General features: G+C 39.1%; 2 protein-coding genes across 2 annotated transcripts; one reads left to right on the top strand and one right to left on the bottom strand.

Annotated features, from left to right (window-relative positions):
• Positions 1 to 1,690: 1,690 nt before the first annotated feature.
• Positions 1,691 to 2,609, top strand: LOC140223495 (protein ALP1-like). The gene is made up of 2 exons (XM_072295334.1): positions 1,691 to 2,287; positions 2,374 to 2,609. The coding sequence occupies exons 1-2, from the start codon at positions 1,708 to 1,710 to the stop codon at positions 2,607 to 2,609; spliced, it is 816 nt and encodes a 271-aa protein (XP_072151435.1). The 5' UTR covers positions 1,691 to 1,707.
• A 492-nt stretch (positions 2,610 to 3,101) lies between these two features.
• LOC117863584 (uncharacterized) lies at positions 3,102 to 21,782 on the bottom strand. Its single transcript, XM_034747375.2, has 39 exons — positions 21,633 to 21,782; positions 19,671 to 19,720; positions 19,404 to 19,503; positions 19,177 to 19,284; positions 18,312 to 18,428; positions 17,962 to 18,112; positions 17,475 to 17,722; positions 16,879 to 17,064; positions 16,523 to 16,599; positions 16,322 to 16,439; positions 15,344 to 15,427; positions 15,049 to 15,141; positions 14,870 to 14,971; positions 14,653 to 14,718; positions 14,276 to 14,371; positions 14,081 to 14,188; positions 12,412 to 12,525; positions 12,233 to 12,319; positions 11,509 to 11,637; positions 10,838 to 11,036; positions 10,619 to 10,759; positions 10,465 to 10,508; positions 10,263 to 10,346; positions 9,874 to 9,942; positions 9,718 to 9,794; positions 9,031 to 9,100; positions 8,684 to 8,833; positions 8,285 to 8,356; positions 7,898 to 8,042; positions 7,705 to 7,769; positions 7,537 to 7,602; positions 6,342 to 6,435; positions 5,578 to 5,614; positions 5,428 to 5,485; positions 4,796 to 4,906; positions 4,224 to 4,291; positions 3,848 to 3,914; positions 3,693 to 3,761; positions 3,102 to 3,606 (listed from the first exon to the last, which is right to left on the bottom strand). Exons 1-39 carry the CDS (start codon positions 21,696 to 21,698, stop codon positions 3,517 to 3,519), a joined length of 3,876 nt encoding a protein of 1,291 aa, XP_034603266.1. The 5' UTR covers positions 21,699 to 21,782; the 3' UTR covers positions 3,102 to 3,516.
• Between the last annotated feature and the right edge of the window lie 2,201 nt (positions 21,783 to 23,983).

Genomic DNA, 23,983 nt, shown 5'->3' on the forward strand with positions numbered 1-23,983 from the left:
GAGTTGGTGGTTGCCAGTGCCTGTGCATAAGCTGTGTGTGTGTGTGACAGAGAGAGAGGGGGGGGGGGTTATAGAGGAAGAATAAGGGGGTGCTCACCATGCCTCAGCTCGCCTTAGCAGCTTCAGAACACTTGCTATATGCAAAGTAGATGCTAAGAAGTGATGGATATGGATTTCTAGCTACACTTTTTTGCTAGACTAACAGCGACCTTAGTACATTATTTATGAGATAGATTATGCATGTGTATTCGAGTTCTGATGTAATTTCTCTTGTGATGCATATGGTAGAATAAATTGGACAGAGGAAGTTGATCATCAGAGCAGAATAACAACCTGTTGTATCAATTACTTGTTGATCAAATTGAAATGGGTAACTACATTAAAGGGACTATGACAACAAGAGGGTATAAGCTTGTCATAGAAAAGTATTACTGCGGTTCAGGGCTGAGGCATGATAGGAAACAGATATCTAATAGGATTAGGCAACTTAAGGGAATGTATCAGTTCATAAAAGATATCCATTCCGACAGTGGTTTAGGCCGTGATGAAAATGGGTGGCCTACTGCAACCTTGGAGTGGTGGGAGACTGCAATAAAGGTACTTGTTGATCTATCATATGTGCAGCTAGCAAGGATCCATCTGATTGCAAACTAACTTCAACTACTACATGTGCAGAAACATCCAGAATAGATGAAATTAATGTATGGGCCTCCTGAGTATCTACCACTGCTTGAGCGTATATTTGATGGTGTAGTTGTGGATGGTTCAAGCTCTTTTGTGCCAGGATACACCAATGCAGATGATCAAGAACCTGAAGAGCCAGAGGAGCTTGAGGAGCCTGAAGAGCATGAACAACCTGAGCAAGAGATGCCTGAGCAAGATCTACCTCCAGAGTATGCACACAGTCCTATGAGTACAAGCAGCCACAAGAGAACCAGTAGTACCAACACAACAGCTTCAAGTCCAAACAAGAAGACCAAAAGCCCAATGGTCAAAATGATGAAGGATTACATTAGTTTCTCTTCTAAGCAGCAAGCTTAAAGGAATCAGTTCATCAAGGAAGCTGTCTGTAATAGGCAAGACAAGAAGATGGCTCTGTTGGACAACACCATTAAGCAGGCTCAGAAATTGGCTTTGGAGTGTGGGGTGGATGAAACTAGTTCTGAGTACTATGCTGTTTCTCAGATCTGCTTAAATGACTCCTTGAGGCAGTTCTTCATTAACATATCCACAACTGAAGGAAGGCTGACCTTCTTGAGAAGATATTGCAAGCAGCACAACCTAGATTAGGATTATGTCTTTGTGGTGATGCTTTTGTGTTGAAGGAAACTGTCTGTACTAATTCAAGTAACATTTCAAATAAATTTGTTTGAACTGTTTGTGATGCAATGCATTTATTTGACCTGTTTGTGCTGATTGAATTATGTCACTGATTGCTGATTTGTATTATGTCACTTTGTGCTGATTGAATTATGTCACTATATTGATTTTTTGTATGGTTCACTGATTGATTTTTTGAATTATGTCCAGGATATGGATGTAGACAGTGAGTCAAGTGAGGATGAGGTCTTGAGGCTTATTGCTAAGGAGGACAGTGAATATGAAAGGCAATTCACAGAGGATCTACTGCTGTTTGGTATGTATCATGACACCTACTTTAATAAAACTAAGAAGAGAAAGACGGTTGAAAGTGGTCATGATTGGGTGATGAGAAATCTAGCAGATAGTGTGCAATGCTATAACATGTTTAGAATGAGTAGAGAATTGTTTGATCGTCTGCATGATCTATTGGTGCAATCTTATGGCCTAAAGTCCACATCAAAGAGCTCTTCAGTAGAGGCCTTAGGAATGTTTCTTTGGATGGTTGGTGCACCTCAGTCAGTCAGACAAGCTGAGAACAGATTAGAGAGATCATTAGAAACAGTTCATCGTAATTTTGACAAAGTTTTGAAGTGTATCATAAAGCTAGCAACTGATATAATCAAGCCCCTCGACCCTGAATTTAGAACAATGCACCGTAGGTTACAGAATCCTAGATTCTTTCCACACTTCAACAATTGTATAGGTGCAATAGATGGTACTCATATACCAGTTGTCGTGTCAAGTAACAAGGTGGTGCAACATCTTTGTCGAAAGGGCTTCACTACACAGAATGTGCTTGCGGTCTGTGACTTTGACTTGAGGTTCACGTTTGTTCTTGCGGGCTGGCCTGGTTCAGTACATGACATGAGGGTTTTCAATGATGCAACAGACAAGTACAAAGACAAGTTCCCACATCCCCCTCCTGGTATGTTATGCCTATGTTTGCACATTCAGTAAGTAAACCACTTCGGTTGTAGCTTTTGTTTGTAACAAGAATGTTCGTATTTGCAGGGAAGTTTTACCTAGTGGACTCTGGATACCCCAATCGGCCTGGTTATCTTTCACCTTACAAGGGAACGAAGTACCATCTTCCAGAGTTCAGACAGGGGCCGATGCCCAAAGGTATGAAAGAGACCTTTAACTTCGCTCATGCATCTCTTAGGAATTGTGTGGAGAGGTCATTTGGAGTTCTTAAGATGAAGTGGCGGATTTTGTTGAAAGTGCCTAGTTATCCAATGCCAAAGTAAAGTCAGATAATTGTTGCATGTATGGCACTTCATAACTTTATTAGAGAGAGTCATATGGAGGATGAGGACTTTGATCATTGTGACCGTGATGAGAACTATGTTCCTCATGAAGCATCAACCTCTCAACCCCCACAGCAAAATACTCAATCAAGGGACGAAGATACAAATATGAATGCATTCCGTGATCAAATAGCCTCAAGTTTGTATAATAGATCGTAGAGTATTTTATTTCTTGTAGTTGATCGTAGAGTATTTGAATTGTATGTTTGAACGATGATGTAATTGTACGAATAAAAACTATTCAATGTCCAGGAGGAACACGCTCCTGGCCGGCGCCTGTTCCTGATCAGCGCCTGTGCATGGCCGGAGGAAGGCCTGGGCGTACATGTGCATGTGCCTGTGCATGGCCAGATGAAGTGGAGTCCTGGGCGTGCATGTGCATGGAGTCAATAAAAATGAATTTGAGACATGCATGTTGTTTGAATCAATAAATGAGGGCAAATCAGTCATTAAACTCAAGGAAGACTACCTTTTAGCTCTTACATCCAAACACCCCACAAGGACTAAATCTTAGAGGCTAAAATTTAGGGACTAAACTTTAACCCATCAACTTTGGATCCAAACACGACCTAGCTATGCCGCACAATCTAGACCCAATACGCCTCTTAGTTTCCTTTTCCACCATGTAAGCACCAACTAACCTAGTTATGCAAACAATAAGAGATGGATATGTACAGTCTTTTTCTATGGATCTATAGCACTGCTTTCACCTTCAACAAATGCTGTACAACTCGATGGTACTCCTGCACCGGGAGAGATGGATGTTATGTACATGGACGCACAGAGGATCCCAAACTGGCCCATTTCAATTTTCAATGATTTCACTATTAACTCGAATAAAATCCCATCAAGTCCGCTCGGTTGAAGCTGAAGGTGGATGATTTTGTTCAACTGGCTTCACCGATTTTGGAGGAGGGCCACATAAGCTCAGAACGACCTGAAAGATTTAGTAATTTATTGGTTAAAGCTTTTTATGAGATTGTGTGGAAACAATAAAAGATGATAGATGAACTAGATACTAACCGGTAGGAAGATAAGCCCATGCAGGAACCCAATGAGGACAAGAGCCAAGTACATTTGGAAGTAATAGACCTATAGTCACATGGATATAAGAAAGGTGTACTTCAGGGTAAGACGTAACATGAATTTTGGGTTAAATGCGGATCAGAAATATGTACCACAAAAACTTCAGATTTTGCAAAACGCAGGACAATAACTCCCACAAGCTTGGTCAAAGTGATTCCACTGAAAAGCCAAAAAGTATGTCAGACAAAGATGATAATAATTGTTGCTGTGAGGTGTAAGAATAGCAAGCAAATCCAGTTGACACCAGTTGTAAGATTGAAAAAGTCTTACAGAAATGCACGAGTAAATTTAAACATCTAAAAGCTGCTGTACAGAACACTCGCCTATGCACATGAATGCAAAAAAAATCAATCAATAAAGCATATGATGTAACCAATCCAAGTATTCAAATGATCGAAGCTTAAATCTTCGTCCTGTTTTTTATTTTCTCAGGCTAGCCACATTTTTAGGGAGAATGCAATTTCTAACCTGAATACAGAAGCACCCATCGTGGATAGAGCCTGCCTTGCACGAGTTTCTCTGTCCCCAGTGCCAATCTATAAAATAATAATAGAAACCTAGTGTTAAGTCTTGGTGTGGGCTGTGGAAAATAACAGCCAACACAAACATTAGTTAATATATTTTTTAGAAGCGTGTTTATATCATATCAAAGCAGTTCTGTTGAACGAGTTGTGTGGCATTAGTATCATCCTTCTTGCTACGAGAACTTATGCAGACTGTAAAGAGCATATCCAATTGAAATACTTCTGCATTAAAGTCCAAAATGGTATTATCATATAGCTGTGCGCATGGTACTAAATCCTACTGATAGGAAGGAATGATTGGCAGGTTTTCATGATCAGTACAAATGTGTGCAGCAAAGATCTGTAGAATTGGCCTGAAAAGTGCTGCACAGTTTCATGCCAAGCCTTTTACATGCATAGCAGGAATACTTTCTTCCAAGAATTATAAAAAAACAAGGGTTAGAACTTTCCAATAATCACATAAATCAGCAAAGTTAAAAGATTTGGAGCTGGTATTTCCAAATGTACAGCACCTACCATAAAGGCATGCGTGATATGAACACAGAACTCAACAGCAATTCCTATTGACATAACAAGGTTTACAACAGAAATCGCATTGAGCTGAATACCAAGGATGGCCATCACTCCCTGCCAACAATTTCAAGAAAAGAGAAGGGAAAGAAAAATTAGGGCCAACAATAATTCAACACCGTGACAGAACAGATTGAATTAGAATAAGCAATGTCATTACTAGGGACCTAAAATTGTGCTGTGATTCCCTAACATCAGGGACTAGTATGACATATACAAACACCCAGGAGTCTAGTACATGCCATTATGCCAATAGTGGTAGGCGATTGTAAAGGGAACATCTTTTTAGATTCATTTATAAAGTTTTCCTTCTTTTTGATACTTCAGCATGATTATTTCACATCATAGCATCAATAACATACTCAGAGGCTTCAGCAATTGTAAATGAATCCTATAAGTTGCTTAGTTCAGCTATCACACAAAATCACACCATGAGCCAACAGCCCACTTCATTTTAACAGCTTTTACTTCAAATCTGGTATTATGTGCATTATATATTCATTAGGGTTAGTTAATTACTCTAAATATTTTTCAAATGTATTTAACTTCAAGGAGTACATTCCGAGGGTCAAACATACCATCAAATCCAAGACTATCATTGCCAGCACAATTAAAATGATTGCTGAAGCCCATAAACTGAAACCAGAAGATGAATGAAGATAAGGATCTGGTGAATTGAGCATCAATTGAAAATAGTTGGTACTGGGATTATCAACAGCCTTACAGACCTGCTGGTGACTAGGAAGCAAACGACAAATATAGTACCTGCAATTTTTTTGGCATAACAGTGAACATAGTCAGATTAAATGCAACAAATATCTTACTTTTTCATCTGATTCTGTCTAGAAGTTAATTCGAAACATAGAAAAATCTGTGAAATGAAAAATCATGTGCTATAAAGTATCCCCCACCATTTTAATTTTTTTTTAGTGTTGATATATAACTTTTGTTTCCATCTTGGCTATAAATGGGGTGGAACGATGACTAGTAGCTTGGGAAGAAATATACAATTCATATGTCCGAATAAACCAATAATGAAAGATTCAGCCAGAAGCCTAGCTGGCTGGGACCTCTTCAGCCAGAACATTGTGAAACTGTTTGACTGGGACCACTCCAGGTCCACCAAAGCTGTGAACTCACCAGTTCCCAGCTGACTGACACATTAACACATAACAATCAATTCATTGGAAACTCAGTCAACTAATGAAAGTTCAATGAATCATAAAACCCGTTCATATTAACTGGCCCTCAATGTTCAACAACCATTGTTTCTTCAGTGCAATCTGAGGAACTAATTCCAGGAATATAATCATGACAGTCGAGCAAGAACACTATATGCTACATATTTATATTAAGATAATATTAGGATACTAATTGAATATATTAGGAGTTATAATGGATGAAAAAATCGTACAAAGGGAGTCCTCTGTGACATTTAAGTCACAAGGCAACACTAAGTAATAATAAACAAATAGTGAATTTAGTTACTAACCAAGGCAAACACATATGTTCATGATAGCTGTCTTCCACACACCCAGATATTGCTCAAAGAATATATAGAACACAGAATATGGGAAAATTTCCATCTGCACAAATAGGATATATCAGAGGCTTGGTAAAAAAACTACAACCTAGAAAATTCTCAGAGTAATCCATGCGAAATATGAAATATCAAACAATTATTATTTCATGGTCCGTGCACCTCAGCTGAAAAGATAAAGCTTGCACAATAAACTTTTCTCTTCCAAATAGGTCACAACTGGTAGAGCCAAAACAAAATCTAGTGTAATGTGCTCTCGGCAAAAGGCTTATCAGAATGTACACTGGCAAGCTACCATCATGTTACCATTTTCACAAAGGAAAGACCCTATTTTTTTTCTGTTACTATTGCACAGAGAGGGAAAGAGGGAGGGAGTCTCTCTCCAAATATATCACAACAGGTAGAGCTGTTGGAGTATAAGTGAATTGCCCACCTTTCCCTATTAGCTTAAGCTTTTGGGTTGAACTGGTTAGTGCATGCAACTCAATATGGTATCAGGGCCAGAGGTCTTGAGTTCGAACCCTGGCAGGCGCGATTAAATAAAATAATTGCAGCCTACTCCAATTTCCACATGCGGCCTGACGGAGCCTGCCGTGAGGGGGCGTGTTGGAGTATAAGTGAATTGCCCACCTTTCCCTATTAGCTTAAGCTTTTGGGTTGAACTGGTTGATGTATGCAACTCAATAAGAGCCAAAACAAAATCTAGGTGTAATGTGCTCTTGGCAAAAGGCTTATCATAATGTACACTGGCAAGCTACCATCATTGCACAGGGAGGGAGGTGCATAATCAAGAACCATGGTTGGTTAGTGCCTTTTGTTGAGGGCACGCCCACCCAGGGCTCATCAACTTTTACCTCCTTGAGAAACTAGTTTCAGCAAGTTTCTTGGCCAGCCAGGGTTCAGTGCTCCTCTACCTTTTTTTTTTCTTCAAAAAAAATGCCTGGGTGGTTTCTCCTTATGGTTGAGAAAAAAAGGAGAAGAAGTGCATAGTCTATTTTTCTTGAGTATGTAGCAGGGGAAAGTATATCAAGAGAAAGATCAGTTCTTAGTTACACTATGTAGTCAGTATCCATACTTGTTATATTTAATGGCTGTACTTTTCTTACTGATATTGTCCTGATCTAAAATATTGTTGCAGCTGAGGTACCTGTAAATCTTTGGACATTTTAGAACTGAAGTCCCGAGCAGCTCTCATTGAGTTAACATAGTCCGTCTAGAAAAAGAAAAAGAAAAGATTAGAAAACACAGGTTCAATTTTGGTAGGTAAAATGGAAAGACGAGGATAATCATAATGGGCTGCATCCTAGTTTAGGACCTGCTTATTAAGGGGAGTATGGTATGTTCGGAATGCTGATGCTTGTATGATGCCACTTTCATAACCTGAAAAAGAAATAGGCTTGTCAACGCTAGTTCACAACCTGGTTAGTGGAGTCTATATGTTAAGCATGATTTCAGATTTAAAAGACAGCATGAAGATAAGGTACACTATCATAACATAGTACACACACCATTGAGGTCCAAACTTGTTGAATAAGCTCCTTTTCCCCCTTTAGAACAATCACTCGATGGAAGTGCATCAAGAAACCATGGGAGTTTATCTTTGAATTGGGTTGTGGATGGGCGTCCATTATCCAAGTCTGAGTGTAGGAAGCACTGAAATAAAAGCATAAAGTAGATCAGAAACATTTCACTTCTACTTCCAGTATATTATGTGTGGATTGTGGTTTAACCATACAATTTAAGTATTTATTCATTACAAATAATAGGACAAAAGCAGAGTAGGGGTTTCCCCTACTGTATTTCCCTCCAAAAAACAAAAAAGGACACAGTAGTACAGAAAACAACCATCTGGAATTGATTAATAAGGTAAAAGGTATGAAGATTACAGATATTACCGTTGTGCAGTTACTGCAGGTTCTGCTTGCGCTGCAAGTGCCTGAATCCTGATCGAGTTGGCAGCATGGAGGCTGTAAAGTACAGGTTTGAACGTTAATTACCATCTATTAGAATAAAAGGTGCATTAAAAAAGTTATTGCCCTAGTATGGAGACCGTTGCTACTTCAGTAGGCAAGGAAGGTGCATTTTTCTTTGTTACTGTGCATGCCTAGCAATTTGCTCACATGTGGAGAAAGGATATTCCATGGAGTGACCAGTTACTGTTTTCTTTGTTAGCACTATTCATCCTTTTTTATTTTATATAGTTAGGGAAAGTTCCACTGATTCAGATAAAAATTCATCTGTTTTGATCAAATCAATACAAATACAGTAAGCAAAGAGAGGAAAAAGTCTATAACCTGATCATCTGGAGGGCAGTAACTTCCATTCACAAATTTCCTACAGCATCCGAATGCTTCAGGAGACATCCAAATTAGGAAGTCATCAAGCCATGAAGCAGCAGGTTTAGCAATGTAACTAGTCTCAGGGGATAACGATTGTCTTGCTATCTGCATGATTGCAAAAAATAATGTTACACAGAGTGCAATCTTCACAACAAATGAACTGTTGCACCAGATGCTCAGTTTGCAGTGGGAGAAGGGTAGCCTTATAGGTACTAAACAAGCTCACCTCCGATATATATTGTGCTACTAAATTGGCAAAGAAAAATTATTTACTGAATATATTATGGATCACAATAATATACCTCATTCAAAAGAGAATTTGAATTACACTGGTTGATCGAACATATCTGATTCGTATGCACCGATGCAGAGCTGGAAAACAATATAAAAGAAACCATAGGTCAAGCTTCTATCTCTGTTAAGCATGCAATTCAATAGAGCTCAACTAAATCACCTCATGTCAAAAGGCAACAATAACTGATCCAGCAACATGAGAAACTTAGAATTTTTTTAACTTCTTGCATATTACTCCCTCCGTCTCAAATTGTTGGTCGTTTTGGCATTTCTAAATTCATAGCTTTTAGTATGTATCTTGACAAAATACATATCTAGATGCATAGCAAAAACTATGAACCTAGAAATACCAAAACGACCTACAATTTGGGACGGAGGGAGTAGGAACAAAAGGATTTGCTGCTGCTGCTGTTGTTATCATATCAGGAATAATAGAAATGTAAGAATTTGAAGTTATTCAGCATGCAGTGTTTTCTCCAGAAAAGAGAAAGCATATATCACATGAAACAGTTGCCACAGGAATCATACATGATACTAAGTCGACCATATTTCAAGAACTAAGGAATATAGAAGAGTGACAACGATGATAAATAGCCAATACTAAAGTTTAGGAGCCAATATTACATGTATATTTGCACCCAACGTCATTCTTCTCTTTGAAAAAAATTCTGAGTGCTGTTTTTAGGTATAAATACCTGTAATTGAAGTCTTTCACAACAAAGTATAATGGTGGACCAACTTTCATGTACTTTGCAAGGTCATCAAAATAGTCCTGGAAATACTACAATTAGCGCGAAGGAAAAGAGGAAAGTGCTTCAAGAAGTATTCCTAAGGCTCTTGCAGTAGCAAACCTGTAAATAGGAATTTCGTGGCAGAACAATTTGCTGCTCCAATCCTGGTTGCAGTCTAGTAGACAAAGCCTAATTAGAACATAGGACACACTGCAGTGAGTGATAACACAACCACACATTATTTCCAAGAAAATGCAGGAGAAGTGCATTTGATCACAGTGCTCAGTTAAAGAATGACATCAGCGACAGTCGACAGATGATCCCACAATGTGATTGCATGATTATTTCAAAGAAAAAAGAAAAATGACTCATGCTCTTAAAAACAGGATAATCTTTGTAACAGCCAACAGTATCCTAATGTCAGAATATCATTCTAAAGCAATAGGCACCTCAGCAATAAAGAATAGTAAGAATCATCATGCATGCAAGAGAAACAGAAGAAAACTTACTATGCTTGAAAATGCCAATCCTACAAACACAGTGATTACAACGAACTTCACTGCCCGGTAACTGAGAATTGGTCCATGGATATCCTACACGTATAAAAGAAAAGGCAACTACAAGTCCGTCAAAAGAACAGGAAAATCAGACAACCTAAAACATGGCTGAAATTGAAGTATCAACAACAGCAAAAAAGACTAAAATGGTTACCCTCATATATCTAGCAAGCAAGTGGAGCCTCTGTCCATCACCACCTTAAGTTTTCAAGGCAGTAAGAAAAGAGGACAGTTAGGAAAGAGCCAAAATGACTTCACATTTAAGACAGCAGGTTATAGCAAAGCAAATGCAAGATCTCACTGCTTACCATCACCGGCAGCTGGACTTGACGCGATTCTCGCACAAGGGACACAATCAATCCTGCCATCCTGTGCTCTCCTAAAGTCAAATACAATAAGGGCTACAAAAGCTGTCACTTGGAGAAGGAAATCCATAAAGACCGCCAGTGCTGCACAAGACAAAGTAGGTTGGAAACTCCAAAAAGTAACAAGTAGGGATACAATTGAGCTAATGTAGAGAAACCAACCGGCAAACATGGAAAACACTCTGGTCGCAGGCATTGGATTAATTGCACTCACAGCAAAGGCTAGTACTTCAGCAAAACTGGCTAATGTAATGGATGGTCCAACTTCCACCAGTGCTTCACTTATCCGCTCTTCCAAGTTTGACTGATCTGGTTGGCGTTTGACAGCATGCACAAGGATACACATGTTATCGACACCGACCTAACCACAATCACAAGTGTCAGTTTCTTCACAATAATTGAAAGTCTTTATATCTACCTATCACACGATCATCTACTTCTTCAACAAATTAAAGATCAATTAAAGGCATCAATCAACTACAAAACCCTTTCAAGGAAATAGACTTAGTGTACTCAGAGGCAAAGTCAGACACAAGCATTGTTCTGACTCTGAAAAAAGAATCTTGGAGGCACATTCCTTCAGCAGATGCATACAGCATCAACCTTACATAGTTCAAAGATCATGGGAATCCGATTTTAAGCAGAGGTAGCTCATGGTAAACAAACCTTTAAGCAATATTTCAACATTGTACATGAAAATGCTATAGTGTTACTTACTCACATGTGTAAGGCCCAAATAGTTTTTTGTTAACAGAAAATCAAAGAAACATAATGAAAGGACATCAGATTAATTGAAGAACAGAAAGTCAACCACTGTTGTACAGAAGACTTACAGCCAGCACAAGAAAAGGAATCACTTCCATAATAATAAGGGTAGACTTCACTCCAATAGCACTAAAGAATCCCATTGATCCTAAAACTGAAAGCATCACCAGGACGACCCCAGACAAGCCAAGCAGTACCTGAAATCTATCTGGGTCAAATGTTTGTAGAGACCAAATGCAATTATGTAAGACAAGTTTTGCATGGTTAAGTAAATCGGTATCTGACGAATAAATCAGGTCTTCAAAACGAAACTCAAGATTAAAATATTGTAAGATAAATCTAAAAACAGATTGCCTCTTGTCAGAAATTTTCAGTTGTAACTTTTGTGCAATTAAAGAAATAACTGTTTGCAAATGTTACATGCAATTTTACAGAACCGGGTGGTCATGTATTGTTTGAGGGAATAAACTGTGGTTGTTTGTAAAATGTGTCATATTTTTTGTAATTTACAAAATAGTCTACTGAATCTAAAGCAGAGAGTTGTATAGGGCCGGTCACATATGATACTTTTCACTTATAAAACTATTTTGACTAGAGCATAGAAGCACATAAAATGCGATCAGCTTCATTTGTATCAGGGACATAAATAAAACATAAGCACTTTACGTAGAATCTAGATACCAGCTGCGAGGTCAATGGTACATGCAAATGAGAATAGACAAGAATGCAAGCATGAGGAAAATGACACCCAAGATGGCAAAGAGCTGAGCGATCATTCTACTGTACCCATACCTTTGATGAAACAAATAATGACAACCAACGAGAAGGCCGGTCTCCAAGTGTGAATGATATATATGCAAACATCACAATATAGCTAATCTGATTTCAATCACAAGAAACAAATAAGCATACAGTTGAAACTACGATGCCTTCAACAATATTAAAGGGTTTTGCATATATAAGATATTTACCACTATTGTAATAGCATCAGCTGTACTTTCTCTGTTTAATTCATCTTGGATAGAGCTCTCGGACGAAAAGGACAATGTCAGGTTCTGTGCTAATACCATCGGAAGTATTTCCTCCTGAAAGAAAAAGATTTAGGTCTTCTACCTCATTTTTTTTCTCGAACACGCAGGAGAGCTGCGTATCATTATATTAAGAAGAAAAAAGGGATAAGAACCATTACAACACACAAACACACACACACACACACCATTACAGAACCATGCCGACAAGCGCCTTTTCTACAGGAAAAAACAGCCGACCTTGACCTAAACCTTCACTCCTGAGTTGGCACTAAAGCAAGGAGGTGATTAACTCCTCGAGCTCCAGCCATACCCCACAAATGTAACTCCTCACTGGCTGAGAACAACGCTCTGGTAACACTTGGAGAGGCCCCATCAAAGACACATCAGTTGCAATGGTTCCACAACGTCCAGGCTCCCAGAATAATTAGAGAGTTAAGGCCTTTTCTAATGGGAGCAGGCCTTTTCTAATGGGAGCAGGCACATTGTTAGAACTTACTTCCCACCAATCCTCAAAACTTCTTGCATCCGGATGAGGGGTGAGAGCCTGCAGTCCAACCCTTCTCAGAATATTAAACCAAAACTCTCGAGCAAAGACACATTCTATCAGAGGTGATTAATGGTTTCCTCCGCTTGATCACAGTGTGGGCAGCTTGCAGGGTGTGGCAGATTCCTTTTTGCTAGCTGATCAGCTGTCCAACACCTATCCCTAATCATTTAAGTCTTCTACCTCATTGTATGTAATATTGAAAGTAAAATATATAAATTAAAGAAGAAGTAACTTCTTGCAATGGATAAATCAGAAGATACAAAGCACTGAAGGTAAGAAACTGCCAAAAAAAATGCTTTGAGCTAAAAATCGTTGTGCACATAAATGACATTAGCAGTCACACATTTAACGTTGCAATATGGGGATATGCCACATAAGTGGAATTTCAGGATATGCCCACCAATATCTCAATGACACGTGGATCTTAACTCAACTTTGAGGGGTGGGGTATCCTCAATACCTCACCCAAATTTTACAAGCTTCAACCAAAGGGAACTGCGTTTGGCTAGCTGTATCAAGAAAGGATAAACAGAACTGAAAACATTGTTGTGTCCCAAATGATGCCCTAAGATAATAAAGTTGAATACTCTTAGATTGCCTTATCACAATTCTTTCATATTGCTTTATCTTATGAGGACATAGAACCATGTGTACTCAAATGTTCTTTATAGCTGCTTGAAAGGGATATGTAATTTTCAGTAGTTTACTAGCCCACAAACAAGGTCTAATCTTGAACACAGAGGCAGTGGGGAAGTGTGGAAATATGCCACAGGAAGTGCTTAAAGAATAAATGTGGAACTGTTGGCTTGTATAGAACAGGTATCAATTAGAGTAGACTTCTATCAAAGGAAGGGAAACTTGCTGAGCAAATGCAACAACATCAACATTAAAGCCTTTCAGTCCCAAGCAAGTTGGTATAGGCTAGAGTTGAAACCCAACAGGAGCCACTAATCAAAGGTTCAGGCACATTCCATGCACTCCTATTCAAGCATGGCTAATCAAGGTTCAGGCCGCTTGCTGCGCAAATGCAACAACAAAAGAAATTGAATTAGCATGGCTAACCTTAACAAGATTAATAAATGCCCGTTCCCAAGCCACGGCCTTCCCGTTCTCTTGTCCTGTTGTCTCAACTTTGTTGTTCACAGGATAAGTTATTACAAATGCAGAAGCCTGCCCAGCAATAGCAAGTTGATAAGCAATGAGATATCAGAAGATGTAATATGTTTATTCTAGTACAAATGTGCAATAAAATATTACCTCAGTAAAATTGTTTCCTGAAAAACCACCTAAAATTGTACTTGGATCAATAGGTGACTGAAAAGTGCTCAAACATGTCTCTTCAGAAGTGTAATGCTGCAATGTACAAGATAAGCATTTAGGCACGGCCATTAAAACCAGCTCAAAAAACTAGTAAGTATACTGACAGTCAGTATTCAATGCAAAGTACCGCATGTGCCTTTGTCAACAATACAACAACTTTAGTACCGAGTGGAAAACTGTCATGCACTATAGAATCCATATTCCAATAAGTAGAACAATAAAATTCATGATCAAATCCCCAATTTTGGTGAAGTTGCTATTCAAACTTCAGAAAAAACATGAACCGATAAGATACTTCAACAGTAGAGATTTACCTGAAAACAAAATTTAGCATGGTCTATTCCTGAATCATCATACTTTTTAGGATCCAGCTGGAAATACTGCAGCATTGAGCATTGAAACTATCACTTTTATAGCATTTTGTAGAAACCAGTAAACACAACACAGGAATATAAAACATTTGCATATTCTAGAGAAAACCAAGTTGGTTTCAATACAGAAACTATACAGTAGACACTATAGAATCATCACCTGCAAAACACTTTGAGTAGCACAGTCTGTACTGAGTGGCTTTAAGCAAATGTCAGCAAGGGCTACTGTTGACCCGGAATAACTTGCACGCAGATCATCAACCTTTAAGATTAAAAGAAACATGAGAACCATACAGCAGATGAAATCCCAAAGTTCACATTACTATGTGAATTTCCTACCTTTTTCTGAATCTGGAATAGTAATTTCATATTGTTGTCATTTACTATTGAAGGAGCTGCAGACCCACTGGATGCAGAAGTGGCTAACACAAGCTGCATTAACAACAATTGACAGCAGAATCCACTGTTTAGAATATTCATCTCGAAATGGAAAACAGTACAAACAAAGCCAGAGATAAGGGTCAAGATAATCACAGGAAAAGAAGTGTTCTATTTGATAGGAATTTCGCTAATACAATTTGTAACAAACATTCGCTTCATTGGGCACAAATGAGGTTGCAAGAGTTGAAAAGACCTGCTCAATCCTATAAAATGGTGCAAGATGGCTGTCAAAATAGTTCTTCTCATCAGCGGCTCGACTTCCAGGGCTAACCCAAAGCTGACAAAAGAGAAGGAATTGAATTCATAACTGCTTGATCAAATAACATAGGAAGTTTACAACTGATTGGTAATTTATATATGAAGTCTAGAGTTCTAAAACGGCAATTCATTATGTGGACCATGGACACATTTTTGTTAAAGAAATATCTGATTGAGTGCAGTGTAATAAAAAAATTGTATTTATTTCTGTGTACGCTTACACATTAGATCAACATCGGAGTTACAAAATTAAGCATACTAAATCCCAACATACGAGAATTCTAATAATTTAAACTGTTTAATTGTTGGATTTACTCTAATTAAACTAATACCTAATGTTTAGATTATTCGATATGATGTTCACACCCACTACTTCTGGCAGATTAACTTTTGTAATGTATATTTGGCATTTAAAACGTTAAATGAAAAAATGATCACCATAGTGAATATTACAAGATCATAACCGCTTAGAAAAGTATCTGAAATATATATAATGAAGATTCATATTGTACAGAAAGAGGATTTGTGGTTTCCATTTTGTTTTAAACAATATACACTTCGGTATAATAAATATTTATGAATTGTAACAGATACATCTAGCCTTACACATAACTGAGTGAAGCAATCATTCTAACGTACATAGAAATTATTTTGTGATGTCCATTTCTTTCATTTTTCATGCTCCAAATTTACTGGATGCTTTATGAGTGGTATTGTGGTAACAATCAACAGAGATGTGCAGTACTTACACCAAATGGTGAAGTGGAATTAATAAATGTTGAATACAAAAAACAAAAATGTAATTACAGATCTCAATTCTCAACGTCGGGTTCTGAGTATTTCAGCAAAAGTAGGTCTTCTACGAAAAGACAGCAATGGTTAAAATTGATAATGATTGAAATAAATTAAGTACCTTTTCTGGTCGGGTTTCAACCTTGAAGCGAAGGAGACCAATACATAAGAGGAGAGGGATAAGCAATGATACACATAACACAAGGAGAGGGTGTCTAGCAACAAAAATTCCATGCTTCCTGCAATACTTTTCAAAAATTAGGATGGTGCCTAAACACTTGAAATGATAATTGTTTGGGTACAATTGAAGAAGGAATCCAACCTAAAGAAAATTGACATGTAAGTTTGAACAATAGAGGGATATGATGGTTTGACAGTAGAGGATGCAGCTTCAGACACCTGATACCAAGATAAATTCACCAAAATGAAAACGATGAACTTGGGAGAAGTGAGAATTTAAGTGCAATCTCGAGAAAAATAACTGAAGTGCCATATAATAAATGAAGCTATTATAATTGTGTGGGCATTTTCCAAAGAAAAATAGAGAAGCAAGCTATAATTAAGAAACTAAAACTCCATATCAATATTTAAGATAAGCACATTAAGAAAACAGACAAATAAATATTCTAATAAAGCAAGCAAGCTCTGGTCATGAAAAATAAATTGGCAGAAAAGAACCTGAACCGAGTTATGAGGACTCTTGCCATTTTGGTTTGAGTCTGAATTATCATCTGAATTCTTCAATGGTTTTGTCTGCAAGGAGGAGGCAGTTCTTCCTCGTGCTCTGTGTAACAAACCCCACAGCAGAAAAGCGCATAATAACGCAAGGTAGATAACCACTAGTGAGAAGTCTAAGCATTTGGCCTGTAGATATAGAAAGGAGTATAAGAGGCACACCAAACAACTAAGAAAACATCCAAAAGATTGTTAAATGGCCAAAAAATGAATCCATTGAATCACAACAGAGGTTAATATTTCAATTCAGAATTATCACAGTCTTTTAGCACCTTCTGTGATACATATTTCATAAGATTTAGTGAAATTATTTGTTCGTCACAGTTACATTTGTTGTATATCCAATAAGTACACAATCCAAGCATGTGTGCCTAGCATGTAGTATGCCCATTGATATCTAATAAGTTGTTCACCCCTGTGCCATTTTCTAATGCATTTAGAGTTACTGCAATTCTAAACTGCTTTGATAGATATAAAGCTTGGTATACAAGACCCAATCCTTCTGTAATTTGATCATACATTCAGGTAATAATGCCTACCTTTAAAGAACCCATTTTAACTGAACAGGAGGTATCAGTGTTCAGCTGTGGCAGCAAGGATCCCGTGCAAACAGAAGAAGAAGGGCAATCACCGCATGAACAACCCAAAGATGGGTCTCCACAAGAATAAATTGTAGAATTTAGAGGCTTCACACCAGATGAATCACTAAAATCTGATCGGAATGTTATCAAATAAGGTGACCCAGGCTCATTAGGGTTCGCTTGCCGCCCAATAAATGCCAACCACTCTTCAATCACAAGTGCACAAGACAAGAATTAGACATGAGTCAGTCAAATGTGATTACAAACGACACGAAGTAATCAATTTATTCAAAATTAAATAGTCTACCATCCAATCTGGCACTAAAAGGCTTAAAAACATCAAGTGGGAACATGAATTCGAATGCACAACAAGATGGGGTGCAGGAACCATAGTTGCCATTTAACTTGATACCATCAGCAGAAATTAAAAGGGTTTCTGTTGTACCTTTGTAAGTTTTCGCACCTCCACCGAGAAAATCCATTGCACGTGTGTTCAGAGTTCCAAACTTAACATCCTTGCATGAGTTGTATAGCTCTTCACCATAGTTAGTAGTTACATAGTAATCTATGCCATCAACAGTCATAGTGCTATTTATCTGCAAAATACAGACAAAAGTGTGCCTGTAAAAATTGAATAAACATATGATGAATTATTTATGAACTTGTTTTTATAGTGCACTAGAAGTTTAAGCAAATAAATGACAACAGATGGCTGCACAAAACCATATGAAAAGGGTCTGGTAGAATCTCAGAAGATATTTTTATGCTGACAAAGTAGATTAAGAAAAGAAAGACCTGCTTTACTGAAGTCACATTAATGAATAGGCTTTGGTTTGGAGAACAAGACATCTCACAGAAGAGATTCAGGAAATTCCTCAAGCATGCTGGGCATCCAACAAGAAATGGCACAGCCTGCAAAATGTTAAAAGTTACAAGTAACCATGGACTGAAGTTTTATATTGAATATAGATCTAGAGTAGAGATCAACAAGGGGCCCCTAAACATTTGGCGTGTAAAAAATAATCGAGTCATTTGACTCAGGAAAAACTCCTTATGAATGTATTTGAATCGGCAAAATAGGATGGTAGAGAAAAAGGCTTGCTAGTGTACAATGGTCAACAATTCACATTTAATAGACAATGATGTACTGACCATGCAACCAATCGATTGCAGCACTGCATATAAGGACAGAAGGAAACCATGACAAAAACCAATAACAAACAAATAATTGATAATTAGACAAAGATATTTGTTAACAGAGGTTCTACTTGCTGGTAGGTACAAATTATTCTGTTCCAGAAGGTTCTTGATAGTTATTCTTGATCAGCCTCAGGTATGCATCAGCACAATAGGAGCGAAGCAGGGATAATCTATGAAGCAAACATTAACCTCATGCTATAACAAAGGCAACTTGTCACAAACAAAATATTCAGCAGGTTCAGGTTAGCTGGTCGCAGCTTCACAAAACATTTCTTTAAAAAAATACACATATGGTGCAAAGACAACTTTACAAAGATTAATTGTGATCGGTGCATATTAAGTAACACTAACATGACTTTCCTGGGTGATCATTTGATATCAAATAAAAGCGATACTACCCACATTGATGGCTTATTCAAGTGCACAGTCCATGTACTTCTTCAGCAATCAGGGCATTTACCTGTTGAACTTGTTGGTGTAACGTGTCAAACTGATCTGCGGTGCAACAGACATTGCCAGTGATTGTTGGGCACAAACTTTGGATCCTTGACGAAAACAATGTGTCTGGCTGGAAAAGCAATAAAGCACTTCGTAAACAGGCCACATTTGAATAATCTTTTCTTTTCTTGCAAAAGATAAGGGAAATGCTTCTCCATTCGAACCAAGGTACGAGGACCATATTGTCACCTTAACAGCTTTGGTTGCATTCGCACAGTTTAAGACCTTCCCATCACTTCGTTGTGCACAAATGCCGTACATGGAACAGTAACCTTCTGCGGGTACAACCCTACAGAAGCAAAATGGTAAGTTAGATGAGCACCAAGGGCTCCACAAATATGGAATACCATGTTTAAACATGCCAAATACAGTAGCATGCTGTAAAGCAGTTGAGTGTAACTTCTACTGTCTAACCACAGCTACAATCAGCAAAATTGCAGGTTACTGACAAATTACCTTGAGCCATTGGATTGCTGTGCGCTGATTGGAAATGCTAGAAGACTGATCTGCATCATTGTAAAAGAGTTGCATGTTATTTAGACAACACCTGAATCGGCAGTGAAGTAAAACCATATCAGCATGCCTGTATAATGGCACTTTATCTATATGGTAGCCTACTTACACACACCATACACAGTCCAAACTAAATGCTGTTTTAGCTCCATATATATATATATATATATATATATATATATATATATATATATATATATATATATATATATATATATATATATGTATGTATGTATGTATGTATGTATAACCATTGACATAGTTTACCCCTATTAATTGTGTACTCATCTCTCTGTCACCCCCTATAAATAGGCAACTAATAGTGGTGTTTGCAGGAAAATACTTAAAAAACCAAAATAACACATCCAGCTCTCTACATGACATCTAATTGAACTATGGGAGGTGATAGTGTGATATTGTTATGTTTCAAATCCTCAAGGGGTAGTATGACCATAATTAATCCACAGACTTCAGAAAGATGAAGTCTAGAAAACACTTTTTAGTAGCTAGAATTGCAAGGGTAATGCAGACACCACCGAGACAGCAGAAACCATAACATAGCAACTTCTGGATAGCCTGAAACTGGGAATACAGTTGGTGGTTTGTTGGGCACATAAATATTATCAATTCTCGAAGTAAAAATGCGGAAACACATGCCTCAAAAATTTGAAAACAAGATTAATTATACAATGGAAGTTCCAGTGAAGCCTACAAAAGAGTCAGTTCAACTAAGGAGCATCACCAACATAAATGCAAATAGTCATGTTGAAGTTCTAGTACTGCACAAGTACTATTGCAGCAACAATTACATCACAACTTACAACAAGAACCAAAAGTTGACAATCCAACAGCTTCCCCTCTGAACCGGATAAAATAGCAAATAACTGACCTATAGAAGCAATATGTTCAAGGGAGGTAGAAACACTGAATCAAAAAATGGCTTATCTAATCTGAGGCATAGACAATCAAAGCTCGCATATAAATGGTTCAAGAAATTCTGTTGCACCAGTAAATGTTGCTAAATCATGAATGGCCTTGCAGCTTAAAAGCAAAACAGTTCGAACTATCTTCTAACTTATATATAAAAAGCGGCAGGTCCAGAATTTGAAATACTCCGGAAAATGCAGTTCATACGGTTTTACCCTATTCAAGCAGCCTTTATAGGAGGACAATTTTTAGAAGAGAGTATACTGTCCGCTTTTAAAGAAAGCGACCTTTATATGTGCACATTCTCTTCAAAATGTGGGAACAGGGAGTAAAAATCAGCAAAACACAGCATGCAACAATCCCGTGAAGCCTAATCAAAATGTGTAAACTGATAATTCTGAACAAAGAGGCAAACAAAGTTACTACAATCCGACAGTGAAACCCAAAATTGAACATATGTCGAACTAAACTCCCCCGGGGTCAACTAAAATCGAACTAAATGGGGTGATCCAACTGAGAAAAATAAAGCCAACACCAATGAGGCAAACCCACACGGTTCCGATCCCCCAATCCGAAACTCCCATACATGTCAGTAACTGAAATTTGGTCAGACTCGCGTGTAAAAGACATTCAAATCTCAAATATGCTCCCAACCCTCTTAAAAGCAGCACCCAAGGGGAATTCGCACAAACGACGAGGCCATGGTAAAATCCAAACGCCGCGGTAAAATTCGAGCCAATAACTAGAAAACGACACCCGCTACGAACTGCTCCTACCAAAATTGCAGCTCCTCCATGCAGCCACGCAAAAATAGGAAGGAATGCAATTAGCAACCCCAGATACGGCTACGCGGGCTCCAAACCCCAGAGCATGACCGAAACCCCACGACCCTTCGGAGCGGCCGCCGCCACAGCGCGACCCGACGACACCCACGCGCTAGTACAGTACCCCTTCGAGAATCATGAGCGCGGGACTCACCTGCACCAGAGCGATCGCCGCGGCGGCGAGGGCGGCGAACCCTCGCCGGCGCCCGCCGGGGCCCATCCCGCCTCGGCTCGTCCTCGATCTCTCACGGGAGCGCGAAATGCCGGAACGGAAGTGGATGGAGGGAGGCGAGGGGGGGGGGGGGGGGGGGGGGGGGGGGGGGCACGGCACAGAATGGCGTGGGTGAGGTGTGGACTTTTTTGGAGTGAACCGCGCGGCCGAGCTTATATAACGCCGGGGCGGGTGGGAATGTGGGATGGCCGGATGCCGAGCACCAGCAAACGAGTTCGCGGCGACGCGCCACCTCACGGTCACACGCCGGAAAAGACAGCCGAAGGAAGGGTGGGTTTCCTGGGCGGTTTTACCTCATTTTCTGCGTCTGTTTCCGATCTCCAGCCCACCCACCACTCATCACCGTTGTCATCCGTGCGAGAGCGGAGAATGTGGTGGGACCAGCCTGTCGGCGGCAGTAACGCTTGCGGATTTGCTCTTGGCGTGGACTGGTGGGTGGGGCTGGCGAACGGCCAGTACTGCTAGTAGTATCTCGTCCTCTCAAAAGAAAAAAAAACAGTATCATCTCGTCGAATTTACCACCACTCGCTGGCAGCTGGGCCATGTGTAAAATCACCAGGTGTGGGCCCCATAGCCTCCGCATGAAAGTGGTGGTAGGAATTGTTAATTCTGACTTATGACTACTTTGGTTTTTGGATTCTTAGATGTCGTGTGGAACTACTAGAAATTCTATAATCTAGCAACAATATTCACAATCGGATGGAACTATGGACGTCATGCTGAGAAAGTTTGTTGGGCATCTGATAATGTTAGGTTGCTCCACTCTAAAAATCGATTTAGAGGGTCCACATTTGAAGTTATTACCAAAAAAAATAGAAGGAAGTTTTCACCCTCAATCTCTCTCTAGCTGCAACGGATAATTCATTCTCTCTCTCTCTCTCTATTTCGGGTAAATAGAGTATTTATTTGGTATTGTTTTGAACTGAATAGACGGTTAGATTTTGCCTTCTGACAACAAGGTTCGAATTCACAATGTGCTCGGTTCGAATTCTGAGCACACTGGAGATGCTCATAGTTTTCGCGTTCTTATATTCATTCATCCACCATTTATAGTTCAAAGAGTGAATTATGGATCGACCCAATGTAAAAAAAAAAAACTTATCCGCATGTTTGCTAATGTGACAAGCGATGTTCTACGATTCAAATAGTATACATTTCTTTCTTTATGTGCATGGTTAAATGTCTAATTTGTGGTCAGCTCATTCTAGTGAAGTCAACCTGATCATTCAAAGGTTTCATCCTAGTATCAAAAAATGATCAAGTTCAATTTTGAAATGTCGAAAAATGAATAAGTTGATCCTAAACTCCGAAAATGACCTCAAGAAACAAAAAAATGTCACACCTCCAAACACTGGAATGCCATTATGTTTCTCTGGAAAGATTTTGGATTAGTAGTCAAAGATTCGAGAATAACATCTTTAGCTCATGCGGACTGAATGTTTCGACAGTGCAATGCGCACAAGAAGAGTGACGTGTCCACGTGACAGGAAGGATAGCACACTTTAAGAAATTTGTGCTTGCAAAGTTACGTAATAATTCAAGAAATGTAACACCATAGGCGCCATAAAAGACCCACTGTGTCAACTCCTTTCTCACATGCTAGAGTAAAAGTAGCGGAAGGAGCAACAAAAACAATATTTTTTATAAAAAAAATAAACATATGCTAGCATGTGGTTAGGTTGGTCATTAAATGTTAGCGCGTGGTTATTTTCAAAATATCATTTTATTGTTGTTTCCCTATTTTATCTAGGGCAACATACTAGTGAGTTTTGTACTCCAACATGCGAGAAGCCACGTTTGGCAACTCTTGGAGTTTGGCGGCGCGTGGGGTGTTACAGGATTAGCTGCTCGTTACCGTAGCCCAGCTTCCCAGAAGTGACAAGGCCACTGCCAGGGACTCTCCTGCTGTAAATTGACCAAGGAATGGAAGGCAGAGTTTCTTGTCCCTGCCTGTCTACGCATTGCTTACCCAAACAGACGTCAACTAGCAATGGCCAATGGCTAATGCGATGAACCCATGATGATCGTCATGAATGTTGAATGCCACTAATGATTGTTCGCGCCACCGAGCTCGTACATGGCCCATGGGGCGGCGGCATCGCTTTCTCACCAACCAGAGGGCCAACTCCCCGGTGGTGGAGTGAACCAAGTGCTTGGGGCCCCTGGGCTCGCTCGATCTTTTCTAGAAGGACATTTGTCCCACGCGAGTGCTTACTCGTCGCATCCACATTTGCGAAAACAACACCACAAGCCAGCCCGTGCACGGGAAAAGG

This window comes from Setaria viridis, chromosome 7 (assembly GCF_005286985.2).
Source record: "Setaria viridis chromosome 7, Setaria_viridis_v4.0, whole genome shotgun sequence".
NCBI lineage: Eukaryota > Viridiplantae > Streptophyta > Magnoliopsida > Poales > Poaceae > Setaria > Setaria viridis.